Genomic DNA, 20,100 nt, shown 5'->3' with positions numbered 1-20,100 from the left:
TTGTTTCTGCTCAGGACACATTTTTAGAAAATTTAGAATCACTCCCATAAGCAAGTTTAGTGCTCCCTCTCGTGGCAGACTCAATTTTGACGCTAACTATTAGATGAGAGTCACTAAAGAAATGCTTTTCCTTATGGTTCATGTAAATTGCCAAACCTTATGTGACTAGAAAATAAAGCTTCGACAGAGAACTGGAAGTATTTTTTTTATTGACAATGGAGAGGGTTTCTGTTACCATTACCTTTTGACTGAATCTGTTAAACAAAAATAGACATCAAACAAATGTAATGTACGTGCAAACATAGCAAATTAAAATACAAAAGAGAAATTACTAATGACAGGTCTTGCGCTTAGTAAGATCAAGCAGCAGAAAATCAGCGGTTAGATAAATGGTATTATTAAATAGCTTTTACTTTGAAATCTCCCATATAAACAAAGAATAAACAACAGTAACACCACCAAATAAAGCCACAGGGAAGAGATTACTCTTCTATACTTTTATACACTATATATGTTAATCATTCTGTCTTTCGTTTATTTCCTCTGATAAAACTGACTTCAGGGAAGTCACAACAAGGCCATCTCGGCTAAAAGCTTATAACATTAGACATGAGTCTGGCTAATGCCCTGTTATATTGACAAAAGGAAAGGGTTTCTGGGGTTTTGTTTTTTCCATTGGAAATAAGCCTCAGACTCTGAAGTGGTTGACATTCACTGTCCCGTGCTGGCTGGCGGTTCAAGATATTTGAATGAACACATGGTTCTTAGTAAAGAAGTTTTTTCCCCCCTTGGTCCACAGGTAACAAGAGAAGATAATGGTTTTTTTATATAAATTTTTAAATAATTGCTTTTGACTCTTGTAAACAGTTTGGCTTTGTTTTGTATTGAAAAGGAGATCGAGCCATCACAGTGCTATTTCTAAAGATATAGGACATCCCTGATTGCCTTTAAAGGTCTATTTTTGGCTCCAGTTCCAGGTTAAATCATTCTTTTTTACATGATCAGAGGCAGGTGTTCAGCTTTAAGTATTGACAGATTGAAGGAGAAACATGTTGAAGCATGAAACATGCTTCAAGGAAACATATCGATTTGACTGTTACAATTCAAAAACTGTAAAAATGGTGGAATGGTAAAATACAAACAGTACTTGGAATTGTCAAATGTTTGCACTTGAGACTCCATGAACCATATATTTTATTTTTTAAAAAATCATATTTATATCCATTTACATAAGACACATTTAAAAAGAAATACACAGTAATACATAAATGTCTAGTATATTACAATAAAACATGAAAAAACAAGTGGCTTCATTTCATAAAAGCATTTGTTGTACAGAATTTATGATGTGGGTAATGTTTATTATTCAAATGACTTAACCATTTTATTACAATTGTAGTAAACTAATCAAACTTATTATCTGACTCCCCCCAAATCACATTTTTCAGCTTTTAATAAATCGTCACTTTGTTGTTATTTTCTTAGAATTCAGTCTTCGTGAAGATTTTCACTGCCCTTCTTCTTAGATGGTAGTGCACTTCAGGTAGAATAGACTGAAAAGACGACATCTAAAATATATAATGGACAGCATTATTTCACCGAAAGGTCCCAGACTGGTAAATCCCTTTCTACTATTCTGTGGCCTACCTCTATCCAGCCTGCCTACTCCTGTCCTAAATAATAATGAAAAGGATATCAGGATCTAACCAATAGCAGGATGTAATTAACATTTGCTCTTCTCCAATTTAGTGCAGGGGAACTTAATAAATAATAGAATTTGCTCAACGTTGTGGAAAGTATGGCAGTAATATAAACAAAGGTAGTCACACATAATGTTGGCATGCCTTCTGAAAAATTTACAATTTGCTGATTAATAACTTGGGTTGAGGTGACCTATTTCATGGACTAGATTTATATTCCAATTCATATATTCTAGAGCTCTTAAAAAGATACCTTTGTTTAACTGTGATAAAAACATAATAATAAATACATATTTTAAAGGATCTGTGTCAGTGGTATGGTATCAATGATTCTTTTAAGCCACAGTATACTTAGGAAAAGCTCACAATTACTATTACTGAAACAATGAAACGATAAATAGTATTCTCTGAATTATTTCAATGACAAAAGTGTTGATGTCTCACCAAAATAAAAATTGATTATCCTAGATTTATTTATTGTAAATAAATATTATCCCATTTAATGATAAAAACTAGGAAGTATAAACTAGAATGCCATGCACAAAAAACAGATTGCAAATAGTTAAAGTAACCCTAGCCATCAATCCAGAGCTAAGAAGCAAGCATTACTAACATATTAAGTAGTCATTTGTAAATTAGTGAAGTGTTCAGTTCCTGGGGAAATTATCATATTATATGTAGGATCTATCATAAACGGTATTTGGGAAAGCCTGTTATTTTGCCAAATTATTATATACGTTAAATCTTGCCTAATTAGATGCCAAATTGTATACCATAATTCAATTTTTAATGTTACAGTTGTACATTCTGAAATTAAATCTCTTATCTGGCTACTTTTTGCTTTATCACCTTCAAATAGTGACCCAAATAAGGCAGCATATCAGCTCCTGCATTAGGCCCAAAAGACCAACAATAAATTGCATGGAACTTTTAGTTCAAGGCAATGAATAAACAGCACAAGGTGAGCTGTTCCTCTGTCTATAACTGCTTCCTCTTCCCATCCCTGTGCACATATTTGGTTCTAAATATCACTCCTTAAAGTATTTTTCCAAAATATTAATTCATTTAAAATGGTAGAATATTTTGGTGAAGAACAGTTTTAAGTTAAAAAAATTTATGAACATTCGATATTTATAAATCTAGGAAACCACAGTTTTACTAATAAGGCTTTCTTTCGATAACCCCATTTTTATATGGATTTGGAAGTAGCTTTCATTAATTAATATTTCTCTAAATACAAATGGTTGCATAAGGTTTTGTGCTGGTCCTCTCTTCCATTCTTATAAGTAATTTTACTTGGTTCCTATGTAATAAGCTCCAGATACTTAAATTCCATGTTTGTTTTTAACAAATCACGTTGCTGAAAAACAATATGCTAAAAGTTCAAAACTTTCAGTTTCTACTTTTGTTTTTAATATGAAACCACATCTAAATCATTTTCCTATTTCTGCCACTATTTGACTCTGTGAACTTGCTTAAATCACTATCTGACTTCAGCTTCCTTATATAAAATACTCACTTAAAAATATGTGATTTTAAGTGCCAAATTCTTATCAATAAAATGCTATGAGAATCAATGTGAAATGCCACTAAAAGTAGAAAACAGTGTGATAACAACCCATTGATGTGTACTCGTAGAGCAATAGGTTTCCAACAGACAGCAGACAGATGGTGACAGTAAATACTAAATTAAGAGTTACATTATAAAGATTTCTTTCCCCCCATAGCCATTCAAAAGTGTTTTCTCACCTCCATACTGCTAGGCCATACCAAAGAGTATAGTGTATATTTACTAGCCTATGTAGGTTCCATTGTTTTGGTTTTTGTTTCCTTTTTTTTTTTAATATGTGTGTGTGTTCTTGTTTTTTGTCAGCCAAAGGAAAACTACTCACAGCAGGTCAGTGCTGCCTCCTTTGAGTGGCTTGTCAACATGAGTATGTACGAACAGTGGAGTTGTCTAACCTCTGCAATCTTGATGAAGCAACTGCAAATGGAGAAAAGGGCTTTAGAGGGACTTGGATGATTGAGCACAAGATTTCAGATGAGAAAGATTTATTTTCCCTATATAAAGGGGTCCTGAACATATTAGTAGACCTTCTTTCTCTCAGATATAAGCCATAATCCTCTTCTCTAGATCACGTTACTAATGAAAATTTATCCCAATCTAATTCAGCTGAGCTTTAGAGTTGTTATGTATTCCTCCTCAGATGAAGTCTGTAACAGGAGCAGCTCCCCAGGGTGCTTTTGTTTTTGATGCGAAGATAGCTCTTAGAGAACTCATTATGGTGGACTTTTTTTTCCTTCAAGTACTGAAGAACTTCTACATTAATTTTAATTATGTTAAATTCCCCATGAATTATGCTTACATGTTCCACAATATTAACAAGTTATAAGAAATGTAGATCAAAGATCACAGTTTACGTTGGAACTAATTTTAAGAGCCATAATGGCTAAGACTGAAAAGAAATCATGATTCTAGGTGGTTATCTTAATAAAGAGAGTGGGATTATTTTTCTTTACTGGCGCCCAAACAGAAATAATTTTGTGATGACTATTCCAAAGCTGTCTCTCCTCCAGAATGACTGCTTTCTTTTACAAAGTATATAACACAAGTCTAATGTCCACAGAAGGAAATACTAATTGGGAAATTATTGTAGGTTTTGTGTTTGTTTCTCTTTTCATGGTTGTGCTTGTTTATTTAAGGCCTTCTGCCTTGGTCAGAGGTAAAGATATCTATGAATTTGAATTTGTAAGATGACATATAAAACTTGCAGTATTTAAACATGTACAGTGACAGTGGATGTGATTTCTATTTACTACAGACCTTTAGTCCAAATCCAACCTCTAACTTAAACAATTTATTTACTTTGAGAATAGAAGACTAAAGAAACACAAATCATGCAAATGTTTACTGTTCTTCCTCAATGTGGACATTAGCCAAAATTGTTCTTTTTAGAACATAGTAAATTATTTTGGAAATATGAGTAAAGTGCCATGAGTACATGCATTAGCCAGTTTTAGAAAAAAAAGTTTGATTTTTGATGAAAGCAAAGTAAATTTCAAGCAGAGCAAACCAACTAAAGAAAATAATTCCAGAAAGTTAGGCAAGGTCAGAGAATTATACTAGCTTTTGCTAAATAAGCTTTTTACTTTATAAGCCGCAATGCAAAACTACTGTACCATCTGATGTCATTTTCCTTGACTGCCCAGATGTTGTGGTTAACCTAAATCCAGCTGGTAATGTTTCTGAAGACCCGGGCATCATGCTGATTCCATGTACTTCACGAGGAGGAAACTGCCTTCTCCAAGTTGATCCACGTCGGAAATTCTTGTCATCACTCTGCCAGTACAGAGTTATAATTTGATATAATGAAAACAAGTAAACTAGTCCAGGTGTTTAAAGCTGTCAGCTTAGAAACATATATCATAGATGATTTACATTCAGTCAAGTATACATGTGGAATCTTATGCCTTATCTTGAGAGTCCTATGATTCCAAAATGAGAATGTAAGAGATTTGATACAGAAGTGTTTTTATAAAATTTTCCAATTATTTCAGATCTAAGTTTTGACATCTCTACAGTAAACATCTTTGAAAATCTAAAATAAAACCCCAAAGTCTTTCCAAAAGGAATATTGGATATGCTTTGTTATGCTTTATGCTGACTGGTTTGATAGCATGAGATGATGTGCTTAACTGAATCAGTTGTTGAGTAGACTACATTTGACTCAGACACTGAGTGATATCACTTTTATGTACGCACGAGATATATGTTGTGGGGAAACCTGTATTTGAGAAGGCCTGGCTAACATTTGATACTATAGCCTATAATCTATATAAGAAACTCAACATTTATGATTTGTGAGATTTCAGGTGTTGCAGATTAACTTGTAATTTGTTGAAAAACCTGTGCAGTCTGGACATCATCTTTTTAATAAATACATGTGCTCTTTGGGTGCCTCTAAAAGCATAATGTAACTCTAATTACATTTTAATAATGTAATTCTGGTTGCTGATGCTGTTATATCTTAACAAAATAATCTTTTTCCTTCTTTGTGTAAACACAAAGGACTTGTACAGAAAATTATTTTCCTCTAAATTGGTAAGTAGTAATATGTAATTTAGCAGTTAACTAATAGTATTCTTTGTCTCTAATTATAAGGAAAATATTAATCATTCCAAATAGAACTTTTCTTCTTATATCACTACATTTCCCACCTAGGGAAGGACTGACTACTCTCTGAAGTTAATGCCAAGTAGGTGTTGTTTACCCTACTACCTCATTTGACTTCATTTTGGCATAGCAAATAGTAGGTCTATATTCAGCTCAAATTATCATTGTTGTAAATGAATAACACTATAAGTTGGCCTTATCTATAGACTGCTAAAATTAAGTGACATTTAAAGTCAATCAGGGAAAGATAAAATCACATATATAATTATATGTATCCACTATTGGAATCCCTATCATCAATATCTAAATTTTGCTTAGATTTGGTGCCCATTTTACAGGTTAAGAGATGTCTGCTGCTCTTCTTCTCAACTGCTGTGTTGTACATTACCCTAGACCTCCAAATGTTTGTACAGGTAGAAAAGAAACAGAATTTCACAGCTGCAGCCTATCTGACTTCTTGATTCTTGGAAAAGTGATTGCATTAAGCATAAATATTCTTTGGTTCTACAAAATACTGCATTACATTAATGGAGGTATACCACTCCTATAATATATGAGCTAAGGGCTTGAGAACAAGCCAGGAAGTCAAGAATTTGAATTATGATTCCTTGCTTCCACTCTTTCCATATATTGTTACTGCAGAAACTTGAACAAGAACTATAAGCAACATGATGGGGGAAAATCTTTCATGAGATAAGGTTAAAAGATATCCTTTCAGATGAAGTCAAAAGGAAGCACATCAACCTTCTCACATTATCTCAATGGAACATGATCAGCAAAGCCTTGAAAATAAGTCCACTATGAGTCTAAGAAAGTTGTTTGGCTGTTTTTGCTCATACTCAAAAACAAAACAAAACAAAACAAAAAAAAGAATGAAAGAGAACAGAAGGTTGAATAATAAAATTATGTGCTGTGCTTTTAAAAATAAAAAAAGACAGCATATTTTAAAGGCAGATAGCCACATCCCATTTAATTGGCTCAACAGACCTTTCTGCTTGTTCATTACCATCAGGAAATTTAAGAAATAAGCACATTCCTTATTAAAATGCTGAATTTATCAATATTTGTGTATTAACTGCTTATAATTTTTAAAGATATGTTGTTTAACATTTTTCAATCACAGATCATAAAACAGTTTCTTTACAAATTACTTTTAGTATTTCTAACTGCTGAGATAATATTTATGAAATCATAAAGTTCTTTTCAAAGTTGTTAGTAATATAATTTGATATTTAAGAACTATCCTGAGAAAAATTCTAGATTCTATGCATAGAACAAGCATGTGATTAATTTCCAAGCACTATTTCTTAAAAACAAGGTTACCACATTTTTCTTATCCTCTCTTAGATCCCTTTCGAATGACAGGTAAGGACTTACTTCATCTAGTCGCCGCTCGGTTCCCAGGGCCAAGAGGTTATTGTATTCCCTTTCAAGGATCTGCCTTGCCTGTGGACATCAAATCACAGTTACCATCACTGAAATCACATTTTCTTATAAAAAAATCATACAGATTATATTTATCTGAGAATGCATTAAAAAGTATGTTGTATTTATGAGTTAAGATATTTAGTCCTCTATATCTACAGGTCATTGTAAATTTTAGCTACAAAGACTATGCAAGGCAATTTTCTTTTGTCTGTGGACAGTAGCAGGACAGCCTTACATAAATGTCTGAGGCCAAGAGGCTTTGACTTCACTCTGTTACTTTATTCCAATTCAGTATTTTATATAAACTTTGAAATATGTCAAAACAAAATAAAAAGTGAAGCTGGACTGCCAAATTTTTATCCAGTGTATGCAGGTAGCTCTCAAACCTGACAATGATCATCATTTGGAGAAACTTCAGATAAGGATTTCCGTGCTCTATCTCTTGATGTCTGATTTCTTAGGACTACGATGTAAGTTGAAAGTTTTATTTTCAACTTGTAAGGAACTGTATTGATTCAAATAATTATCCAGATTTAGGAATTATTGGCATGCAAATGCAAGTGCCTGTATAATTCAGACAAGTAAATTGAAATGACTGCCCCTCAGCGAGGCAGAGACTGAAGGCCATCTGTCAGGGATTTTGTTTCGGGGAATCTGGCAAAATGTGTTTTGGGAGGTTGGGCCACATAACCTCTAAATTTTTTTCTGTTTAATTTTATGATTTTGTTTTGGCTAGAAATCCAGTAGCTTAAAATTAAAACTCCAGTGACATATTTCTAAGGTTGAGCTAATTTCATTAATAATCATGAATACACAGACTTTTTTTTTTTCTGATAGTTTGTCATATAAACCAGGACACAATGAGACTATAGCAAAAAAGGATACTTGCCTGGGTGTTCTGTGTTGGAATCTGTAATAATAAAGCTAAGCTGCTGTAGTCAAAGTTCTCATCCAGGGCTATAAGTGAGCCATGCACACCACTCTCAAGAATATTATTTGCATATTCCCGAAGTCCAATTGCTTGTATCCAGCGAATAACTCGATCATTGCTCCACACCAACACATCTAGAAAAAGAGTTGTATCAGTTTAGGCTGCAGTATTTTGCATAATAGAACCACTGGCTGAAATGAACCATAGGTATCTGGCCAGGCTGCATTTATGCTGATCGATCCACTCTCTAATGCACCTGGCTCCATTCTGTTGCATGTGATTACTGCTCTAATAACTACTAACCTTTTCTATTCTAAGTCTAGAAAAAAGTTGGCATTCTCAGAGTGTTTGTTATAATTAAAATGAGGGCACTTCCATCACATGGAACACAGTGTCTCAATGTGTTTCTTGTTTTCATACTTGAGCCTTACAGGTCATCTGAAGTTTAATGTTTTTACCACCAGATGGAGACATTTCTTATTTGTGTCTTGATAACATACCAGTAAACAGCAAAATGAGATTCTAATAAAATACTAACATTGTCCTTCATCAGAAGTGTTTATTAACCTCTACTTAAATATTGCATATAGACTAGAAGACACTTTTTTCACTTGAATTAATATATAAAAACAGAACAGTAAGACAATAAAGAGACCCAATAAATTGATATCTTACTATTGTCAATTCATTATTTTCCAGTCACACACTAACACACAATTCGGGCACTCAGTCAAAGGTCACAAGTTGTTTTTGCTTTTTTGAAAGGAGTTTTTAATTGAGGTACAAAACACTTTTATTTTTATTTTCTAAAAATAAAACCTTTAGAGAAAGATTTTTTCCTGTGCCTTTTTTTAGACAAAAACATATCAAAGTATATTTTATCAGGTATTTTCTTCCATTTCTTCCCATTATGAGCTGGCAGAATGCTATATAAAAACCAGTAAAATAATCAGAAGGACCAGAACTTTCCACAGAAAAGAAATAATTTTAAGGAACTTAAAGGGATGTGAGAAAAAAAAATTAAAACATTTTTTTCCTACCTGTAGAAAGAAAAAGAAAAATATAATTACTATTAAGGTAAAAGTATATTTTCCTGTTAGTTTTTTTCTTTCTGAATGAAAATTATACCTTTATTCAGAAAAAGCATAAAAAGTATTTTGTGAAATATTCTTCAACTTCGAAGGTTTATTTTCTCTTATATTTAAATTATCTGCAAAATCAGAGAAGTATGTGGGGGTTGAGGGGCAATGTATTTTTATATTGTTTAAGTTTTTCAAAAACATAATTAATTTGGCCTGATGTATTAATTTATAACCAACTTAGGTTTTCTTGTGCAGAACAGTAAAGCAATAAAGTGATACAGTCCCACAGAAGTCCCCTCATGTACCTCCTTAATCACTGCCCTCACCCCAACAGTAAGCAATACTCTGACTACTTTCATTACAGATTAGTTTTGCCTGACTTTTTTTTAGCTTTTTATAAATGAAATCATATAATATGTACTATTGTGTCTGTATTTCACTCAATATGAGATTCATCTGTGATTCGGCAAATAGCAGTGGCTTATATATTTTCATTGCTATTTATTTAGTATTCCATTATATGATTATGCCACAATGATGGATATCAGGTGGATTCCACTTTGGGTTATTAAGGATAGCCCTGCTTTGAATATTGTTATACATGTATTTTGTTACATATATTTACATACTACAGTTGAGTAACTAACAAGGAATAGAATCATTAAGTTATGTAGTATACATATATCCATTATTAGCAGATATTGCTAAACAAATTCCACTATCATAATTTAACTCTGTACTAGTAATGTACGAAAATCCATACCTTCACCAATACTTTGTATTTTTCACTTTGAGTTTTGTTGTTTAGTTTTTTTAAGCCATTATGGTAAATGTGTGGTGTTATAGGTTAAATTCTGTTCCCCCTAAATTCATGATGAAGCCCTAACTCCCAGAACCTCAGAATGTAACCTTATTTGGATATAGGGTTTTTATAGAAATGATCAATTTAAATGATATTATTAGGGTGCGCCCTAATTCAATATAACTGGTATCCTTCTTAAAAAGAGAAATTTGGAAACACACACACATAGAAAACACTACGTGAAGATGAAGGCAGTGATCGGGGTGATATGCTTATAAGCCAAAGAACACCAAAGAGTGCCAACAAACCACCAGAATCTAGGGGAGAGACAAGAAACAGATTCTTCTTCACAGCTCTCAGAAGGAACCAACCCTGCTAACACCTTGATCTCAAACTTCTAGCCTCTAGAACTGTGAGACAGCGATTTTCTGTTATTTAAGCCACACAGTTTGTGGTACTTTGTTACAGCAGCCCAAACTAATATAATTGGTATTTCATTGTAGTTTGATCAATAACTCCCCTTATGATCATGAAAATATCTACTACTTTTAGATCTGTCAGTTTTTTTTTTATTTCAGCATATTACTAGGGTATAAATGCTTAGGTTACATATATTTCCTTTGCCCTACCCGAGTCAGAGCTACAAGTGTGTCCATCCCCCATGTGGCGCGAACTGCACCCATTAGGTGTGAACATAGCCATCCCTTCCTCCCCCTCCCACCTGCCCAACATCCGACAAATATTACTACTATATGTGTACATAAATGTTGATCAATTAACACCTATTTGATAGTAAGTATATGTGGTACTACTTTTTCCATTCTTGTGATAATTGCACTTAGTAGAATGGGCTCCAGCTCTATCCAGGTAGTGTAAGAGGTGCTAGATCACCATTGTGTTTTGTGGCTGAGTAGTAATCCATGGTGTACATACACCACATTTTATTAATCCACTCATGTGTTGATTGATGGACACTTGGGTTGTTTCCACATCTTTGCAATTGTGAAGTATGCTGCTGTAAAAATTCTAGTGCAGATGTCTTTTTTATAGAATGTCTTTTTTTCCTTTGGGTGGATACCTAGTAATGGGATTGCTGTCAGTTTTTGCTTTTCATATTTTAAGTATATGCATTAGATGCATACAAATTTGCTATATCTCCCCTTTTATTATCATACAATACCCAGCTTATTTCTAGTATGTTTCTTGCCTAAAGTCTATATGTTATTAGAAGAATCACAGCAGCTTTGTTTAGTATTTGCATGTGTATCTCCTTTACTTTTACCTTTTCTATGTTCTTATATTTAAAGTGTGTCCATTGTATTCACCATATCATTGTTTTTATTTTTCACATACATTTTAATTGTATTAGTCCACTCCCACTTAATATTATTACTCATATATTTGAGTTTAAATCTACCATCTTTATATTTGTCCTACCTGTCCTTTGTTCCTTTTCTCTTTCTTGCCTTTTTATTATGTGTTTTCTTATTTTATTCCACCACTGTATTAGCTTTTTATTTTTACTTTACATTCTTATTTTAGTAGTCAATTTAAAGCTTTTTTATTTATTTATTTATTTTATTTTATTTCAGCATGTTATGGGGGTGCAGATGATTAGGTTACGTATGATGCCCTTACCTTAAGCTTTTAATATGTATCCTTAATTATTAGAGTCTATTATAAATTAGTCTTTTTATCATTTCCTAGATAATGCAAAGACCTTCAGTTTAGTTTCATTAACTCCCTTCCTGCCTTTTGCATTATAGTTTTTATGTATTTTAAGTCTACATAAAATGTAAGACCTGCAGACATAATTATCGTTTTTATTATTATGAAATTTACCCACACATTTTTTCAGTTCCCCCTCCATCCTGTCTGCGTTTTTTATTGTCTTTATGATCATTTACCTTTTGCCTAATAACTCATCCTAATATTTCCTTTCTATTTAGCTTTTCTGGGGAAGCATTCTCTCAGATTTTGTTTGTCTGAAAGTGTATTAATTGTGTCTTTAATAGCGATAGACATACTTCTAATTTAGAAGTTAGTTTGATTTAGAATTTTAAGGATATTGTTCCATTTTCTTCTAACATTATTTTAGTTGAACATCAGGTATCTCATATTGCTCTTTTAAAACTATTGTGGAATTTAGTCTGACAGATTCTTAGATTTTTAGGGAGTGCAGGTCATATTTTTCAGCAGTTTTACTACAATCTGTCTGATTTGTTTTGTTTTGTTTTGATTTTTCTCTTTTCTTTTTTAATCTTTTCTGGGGTCCTTGAGTATCTTCAATCTGTGGCTTATTATTTCCTTTAGCTTTTTTTAAATTATTAAGTCTCCACCAGTATCTTTTCAAATATTGCTTCTTCTTCATTTTCACTCACTTTATCATGTTCAGTATGTCCCTAATGATCTGTTTAATATCCTTCATCCTTGTGTTTATTTTCATATTTCAGGCCAGATATTTTCAAGTGATCTTTTATTTCATGTAACTTCTCTTCTATGATTAAACCACTTATTGAGTTCTTAATTTAAGTTTTTATACTTTCCACATTTTCAAATTTCCATTTAATTATTTTCTTAAAATATTGATTCCAGCTATATTAAATTTTTCCGTTTTGTCACTAATTTTCATAATACTCACAAAAAATCAGTGTCAGAGTCAACTGTGACTATGTTTCTATTTTCTGATTTTATTATCTTGGTTTTCTTCATTTTGCACATTGTCTGCATATCTGATTTTTTTAATGAATTTCAGACAATGTGATTGAAAACTTGTAGAGGCTCTGGATGATGTTCACTTCTTCTTGAGGGAATTTTCCTTTTATGTTGTTAGGCAGTTACAATAAGGGCAGGTCAACTTAACCTAATTAAGAATTTAGACAAGTCCATGCTGGATTTCAATTTTAACCTTTCAGAATAAAGCCTGGTAATCTCCTTCATCATAGTAATCATTTTACTATCTATATGTATCTTATAACATCATGTTGTAAACCTCAGATATTAACACAATAATATCTATTTAAAAAAACTAAATAAAATAAAAAATAAATGAATAAAGCCTGATCTATTTAAGTTTGTCCTTAGTCCTATGGTGTATTTCTTCAGATATCTCAAATTAAAGTATATTTGGTGGTTTTGACCTCTGATTTTTGACTCTATCATCATGAGATTGCCAAAAGCTCTCTTTCTAGATATCCTAACCTTTGGCTTCTGCTTTCTGTTCAGTTTTTAGCTTCTATGTCCATCCTTCTTGGGATGGACCTCTCAAGAGGAAAGTTGTATAAAATGTCAGGCTTACTTGTTTCCCTTTTCCCCAGGATCTTGGCTACTCAAGGCATGGCAGCTTTGGTGCCTCTAAATTCCAATCCCCCCACACCCCAACATCCCATCCCCTACTGGTCTGTGAGACAGGGAAATGTAGTAGAGAATGACAGGTTTACCATTTACCTCAATGCATTTCTCTCTTTTTCAAGATCATAGTCTCTCAAGCTTTGGCTGTCTTAGTTCATTTTTATTATCTTCAAAGAGCTACTTATTGATTTATCCAGGCTTTTTATCTGCTCTTGGTTGAAGATTGGTCTGATTCAACATACTTCATTACAGTCAGAAGTAGAAGCTCTTCAAATTAGTTTTTGCTCTTTCTGATTCTTCTAATCTATAGTGCTGATAAACCGTTTGTATATGAATCTGGAAGCTATAGGTATATTTGCCTCACATTTCGATAGTTAACTCCCGCTGTGGCTTGAACAATCTCATTTCAAAAGAAAGATCCTAAGGCTTTCTTTGGATTAGGTAATGAGGAATATGTGAGGAATACCCACTTCCCACAGTCTTATTACTATTACCTGCTCCATCCAAAGCAGGGTGAATTTCTGCAGGAAGTAGGACATTTATTAACCCCTCAGGGTTTTGTCTCTTTCTCTCCCCATGTCTTCTGTAGAACAAAGGACTTCCTTAATGATCTTTACTATATATGGCAATTTTATATTAGACATATTCACTGTCACTCTGGGTCAGTACTGAAGTATAGAGAGATTTTCCTCTGCGTTTTCATTAGCTTGTTCAGTTGAGGTTTTAGACCTCAGAAAATGAGATGTGAGTTGGTTGGTATTATATTTTGGCTATATTATCAGATACTGTGGATAGTAACTGATTCTTTGTAACCACTAGTTACCCTATACTTGAATTTCAAAATCTGGGGAGGCATGTATGGGTGACAGCAACAGTGCTCCATTTGATTTTACTAAAAACATTTTTTTAAATCAATGGGACATCAAAAAAATAAACTACAAAATTGTCCAGTTTTCTTTGCACTAGATGGATTTTTGAATAGGGAGTGTTTGCTTTTTCTAAAGCTGGGTTTATATTTTGATAGTCTAAGGCTTATTATATAGTCATCATATTTCTGCAAATATATGCCCATCAAGAATTCCATTGCTACACCTGTAGTTAAGAGTGATCAAATATATAAAGCAATCCATTTATGGGTACTCCATTTATGGAGTAAAGGAAAATGAAGCATAAATCCAAACTTTTCCTCTTTAGAACAACATACCCTTTTTTAAATTTTGTAAATTGTATCCCTTTCTACAAATCTGTTTCCAAGTGAAATGAATGCCGACTTTAAAGCATTGTAGGAATCCTCCTGACCTAACAATAAATGCCTAGAAATCAGTGTTGACTGTTTCCTAGCAACAAATTAAATATTAGCATATTCTTGCTAGTCACATGGTCTCCTCACCTCAGAAAACTGTTCATTAAGGTCAAGGTTAATTAACACTTCAGATAATAACAGAGACCCCTAGTCATAGTTGATAACTATTCCTGTAAATGTCATCAGATCAGTTATAGGAAACGGGCTGTTTATGATCTCACTCACAGCTACTTATCATATGGAGTTGTTTGTGTATAATCACAGTGAATCACAGCAATTTTTTCTCATGTCTACACTCTAACCACCAATTGCCAAATACTAATATAGCATTTGGGGTATGGCCAAATGGGTAATTTCTCCCCTTTCGGTCTATCAGTGTGTGAAGGCTTTCACGTAGTGAGCCTCAGCGTAATAAAATCTAATTGGAAAAAGTACTTGAGAAAGAAAACTACAAAGTGGTATCCCATGGGTAAAATCTATTTGTGTACTAAAACATCCTTTGTTTGGTCAAATGCAAACTTCCTTCTGGGGCCTGTCTTGATCCATTAGTTCCCAAATTTCAATTCGACTGAATAGCAATGAACTGAAAACAACCCGCAATTTCCTGGCACCCCAAAATAAAGTGAAATCGAACAACTTGATTTTGATAATGGAAAAACTCTTTCTTGTTCCTAAGGAATGAGTCAAATGAAGTGTTACAAGAAATCCATTTTGTGTCTGACTACTTTCCAGTGAACGATATGTAGAAAAATATTTTAACCAATCAATTTCACATGCATTCAAGCCCATTCTATTAGAACTAACGCACTGTCCAAGAACTGCCAAAAGTAAAAGTAATTTCTGACATTATCACAAATGAAAATTATAAAAGCCTAAGATAGATAATCTTAAATAAAGAATAAAATAGTGCTAAATTTAATATTGAGAAAGAGGAAGGTAACATGTAATATGTACTCTTTTCTTATCTAAAGTTAAGTCCTAAAAGAAGTGAAGATGAAAACAGAGACTCATGGCTAACTTTGAACAATCAGTGTAATGTATCCACTGAATGTGACAAAGTGTTTCCACATACCCATTCCATGGGTAACAGGAACTGGAAATATAACTGGTAAGTAGTTCAATATCCAAATTTTTCCATAATATTTGTGGTTATATTTTCCTTAATAAGCCTTTTTGCTTCTTTAAACAACAAAAGTGGATCGATTATTGTTATTAAAAAGGCCTACAGATATTTATATCTTATATCCAACAATTAATTTTCTTCTTCAACAACAGCAATAATAAAAATGCAATGATCTTTAACAAGTATAGCACCTATATTCCTCTTTGAAACCATTTTTCCCCTGTATATTAAGGTACAGCTCAAAATATAGATGGTTAATTACTAAATACAGTACTTTTCCATTAAATCTGCAATAAAGTATCTATTCTTATTAGTCCAATCAAACATTTTTATAAATGTAGCAGTTGCAGGAATTAATGCTCCTAAAATTATTAAAGGACTAGTCTAGTTTATAGGAGAAAAGCCTTATATAATTTCTGTATAATATTCCTATATAATTTCTTTAATTTTACAGTATCCCAAAAACAAAATATCTGGGCACTGAAATAAAATTCAAATGATATAAACCAAAAAATGAACTGCCATAAAAAATGATATACCATGTTCCTCTGAATTATAATGAGAATATTCCATTAAAAGTTTGACAAAAATATCTATACGGAGACATCTTTAGTACAAGCAGAATACATAATTAATAGGTTCCGAGGGATAAGTCTCAATTCAAAAAATCAAAAATATTCCTCAAATGGGATATTTGCCCTAGAATGTGATGTTATAATTTCTGTATTTTAATCAGAAAAGTAATGAAAAATCATGATAAGCTTAATACTTATGCTGCTTAATGACCATTGTAACACATACAGCATTTCAGGTTCATAAAAGTGAAAGCTAAAAATGCTAGAGAAAAGGCATTTCATATAAAAAAGGGCATGTTACCTTTTATTTCGTGTTGGCTTGCTTCCCGTCTTCTTTCTAGTTCTTTTCTGTCATAATTCAACCTCTTTAAGCACATAATTCCATACTGCAAACTGGTTCTATTATTTTTTAAAAAAAGGAAAACACACCGAATTTACTCAGGAGGTAAAGAAAGTTCTTTGATTAGGCATAGTCAACACTAGGCACTGCTTTTTAGGGCAACAGGTTAATAAATTACATTTACAATTAAATCCTTCAGTATTGGAAGGACACAAATTTATAATTATGTTAATCACACAATGTTTCCAAAAGCATAAAAAAAAATTTTCAAAATAAGGAAAACATAGTTTTTAAAATAATCATTTATCTTGTTGTTCCTCAATATGTCTTTGTCTTCCATGTAGCTATTTCTATATTATGTGCAGACAAATTAATATTTTATTCATTTGAAAAGAATTTAAAATCCCCATTATGGAGAAAGCAAGAAATTTATAAGAAATGGATACTCTCTTCTTAAGCTGTTAAGAAAAATAACATAAACAATGAATTAGTTAGTAATAAAATAGAGAACTGAATATTAAAATGAATAGCCCACAACTCTAAATGCTACAGAAGTATCTAAAAAGAACAAGTCAGCAGATACTGCAATTGTGCATGAATAGGATACTGTGGAAGAGCAGCAAATTGCTCCTGAAGGAATCAGGTAGCAGAGAAAGGACTATGAAATAAAATGGAGCATCATGAATAGGATTGCAGACGAAATTTTAAAGTTGTGGTGATAGTGAGACAGTGTCCAACATTGAAAAGCCATGTTAAGAAGGAATACAACTACATTTGGAAAGTAGGAGTATATTAAGGAAAGCCTGGTATTTTGTGTAAATGTGAAATACATCCAGGTGATAGAGAATTATTGGACAATTTTCAGAGGTGGAAGACATGACAATGAAAGTTTTTTTTTAAGGAAGAATAGTCTGGTAGCAAAATAGGAGATGGAAAATAAGTAATCCCAGGAGACAGGGAAACCAATTAAGGGGTCAATGCTGCCAAAATAAGGACAACAGCCATGAGCATGAAAAGAAAATCCAGAGAACAGAGATGTTTAAAGAGAGGAAATGAAAAGATTTAGTGATATTAAACATAAAGGATGTGGAAGAGTATGATAGGAAAAAATATTAATAATCTCTAGGTTTCAAGAATAAAGATCAATGACTATCAATGATGATAGTTACTGATATCATCACTGATATCACATAGGACGTAGATACTATGTGATATCTCAAGTGTTTAGGAATATACACAAATTTAGATATACACATTGACCAGGCTACACTTAGGTGATGGATGCATTTTTAAGCCCTACATTTTAATAAAAACAATGGTGAGTCAAATTTTTCAGAATCAGAGAAAAATGGAAACAAAACGGCATTAGGTAGGTATTATGGGCTGAATTGTGTTTCCCTAAAATTCATATGTTGAAGCTCTAACCCTCAGTACCTCAAACTGCGACTGTTTTGGAGATAGGGCCTTTAGAGAGGTAATTAAGTTAAATGAGGCCATTAGGCTAGGCCCTGATGTAAACCAACTGGTGTCCTTATAAGAAGAGCAAATTTGGACACACTGAGACACCAGGAATGTGCACTCACAGAGGAAAGATCACGTGAGCACACAGAGAGAGAGCGGTCGGTCTTGGGCAAGCCAAGGAGAGAGGCCTCACAAGAAACCAGACCTGTCAATGCCTTGATCTCTAACATCCAGCCTCCAGGACTGTGAGGAAATAAATTTCTGTTATTTGAACCACCCAGTCTGTGGCATTTTGTTATGGCATTCCTAGCAAACTAATTTGATGAAACACTAAATAATACTTGTATAACAACCATCATAGATATTAGGCAGGTTGAGATTAAACTAATGGTTCTTTGCTAGTTTCTGCCAAGTTTTTATATGTAATACAAAATTGTACAAAAAGAGGATAATATTGTGACAGTATCTTTCAGATGGAAAACAGGTTGAAAATGTAACGTGCAGTCGCGTAATACCTGTTTTAACTCAGAGATGAGCGTAACATAAAAATGAAGCTTGCATATTTCCCAGAACAAATAAGAACCCTTGATATTTGAGTCATTTTTATTGTTTTAAAATTTTATCATTATAAAAATCATTTTTACTAAAATAATAAAGCAGTACTAAAAGTCAATCTAGTGAAGAATGAGAAAAATGGACCCAAGTGTGTTATCAAAAATTCTAAATACAAGTCTAATGCAACCACATAAAATTTGAAGGCCTAAACTTTCACTTATAGGGAACTCACTCACTACCTTACAATGTATACCATACACGGCAATTGAGATTGGTACCCAGGTGTTTTCTCTAGTGAACAGAAATCACTCACCCTAGTATCTACATCTATATGAACTAGAAAAGTACATGCTCAACAAAGAAATTTTTTTTTACCATATAGTAATGATCTTAAAACATAAGAAAACTTATCTAAGTTTTCTTTCATCTGAGTCAAATCTGTATAATTTCCTCAAGCTTTCCACCAAATTTTTACCACTTTATCAATAATAATTTAGGGTCGATAAATGAATTCAATTTTTTAGTTATTTCACTCCATGACATTTTTGTTGTACCTGTCAATAAACATAACCTAATTATGCCTTGTCAAGGTATTAACCAATACTGAGATTTTTGTGTCAACTATAAATACCATATCTTTTTCACATAAGCTAATATTATATTAAATCATGAATTTGTCATCCAGCATTTTAATAGTTTTTTAAAACTGTTATATTTATCTCTACTAAATTTAATCCAACAATGTCCACAACTGCCTTAAAATTCAAAATATCTCCATAAGTTGGAATGAAAAGCCAAAATTATTATCTTTTTATCCTAATTTTATGTCAGCAACAGATCTAATTTTTATATCATTTTCATTCTAGTCACTGATTAAATGGTGGACTGAATAGCACCAAACAAAGTCTCCTAGGCCAAAATTATCTAGATTTAGGTTTAGTATTATTTAATTTATCACCATAATCAACTATATATGAAGCAAATAATCAAAATCCAGCTGACATTTTAATATAAACATAGCATTTATGATATGGTATTAAAACAACTTTTTTAAGTGCTAGATGATAAAAACTTGAAAAAGGAGATTGCATTTCATTGCAATTTTTTGTGCACATATATTTCCATAGACTCTGGGCATATAATATGCATATGCACATAGCTCTACATTAGATAGTCCTTGCAATTTGCTGCATGAAAATATTTTTCCAAGTAGATGTACACAAATGTTTCAAATAGCACATATTTTCTATCACATAAATATCAATTTTTGTTTTA

General features: G+C 32.5%; 1 protein-coding gene across 1 annotated transcript in view; it reads right to left on the bottom strand.

The window, feature by feature from the left end:
• Positions 1-192: 192 nt before the first annotated feature.
• PPFIA2 (protein tyrosine phosphatase, receptor type, f polypeptide (PTPRF), interacting protein (liprin), alpha 2) overlaps positions 193-20,100 on the bottom strand; it is a 160,151-nt gene continuing 140,243 nt past the window's right edge. The window contains 6 exon segments of the mRNA XM_012658160.1: positions 193-1,568; positions 3,593-3,684; positions 4,881-5,040; positions 7,252-7,320; positions 8,192-8,367; positions 16,771-16,868. Of these exon segments, the coding sequence (XP_012513614.1) occupies positions 3,626-3,684; positions 4,881-5,040; positions 7,252-7,320; positions 8,192-8,367; positions 16,771-16,868 (562 nt within the window). The 3' untranslated portion in view covers positions 193-1,568; positions 3,593-3,625.

Source organism: Propithecus coquereli, unplaced genomic scaffold (assembly GCF_000956105.1).
Source record: "Propithecus coquereli isolate 6110/MARCELLA unplaced genomic scaffold, Pcoq_1.0 Scaffold576, whole genome shotgun sequence".
Taxonomy (NCBI): domain Eukaryota; kingdom Metazoa; phylum Chordata; class Mammalia; order Primates; family Indriidae; genus Propithecus; species Propithecus coquereli.
Note: the sequence above shows the minus strand (reverse complement) of the source record. Positions and strands in the feature narration are given on the sequence as shown.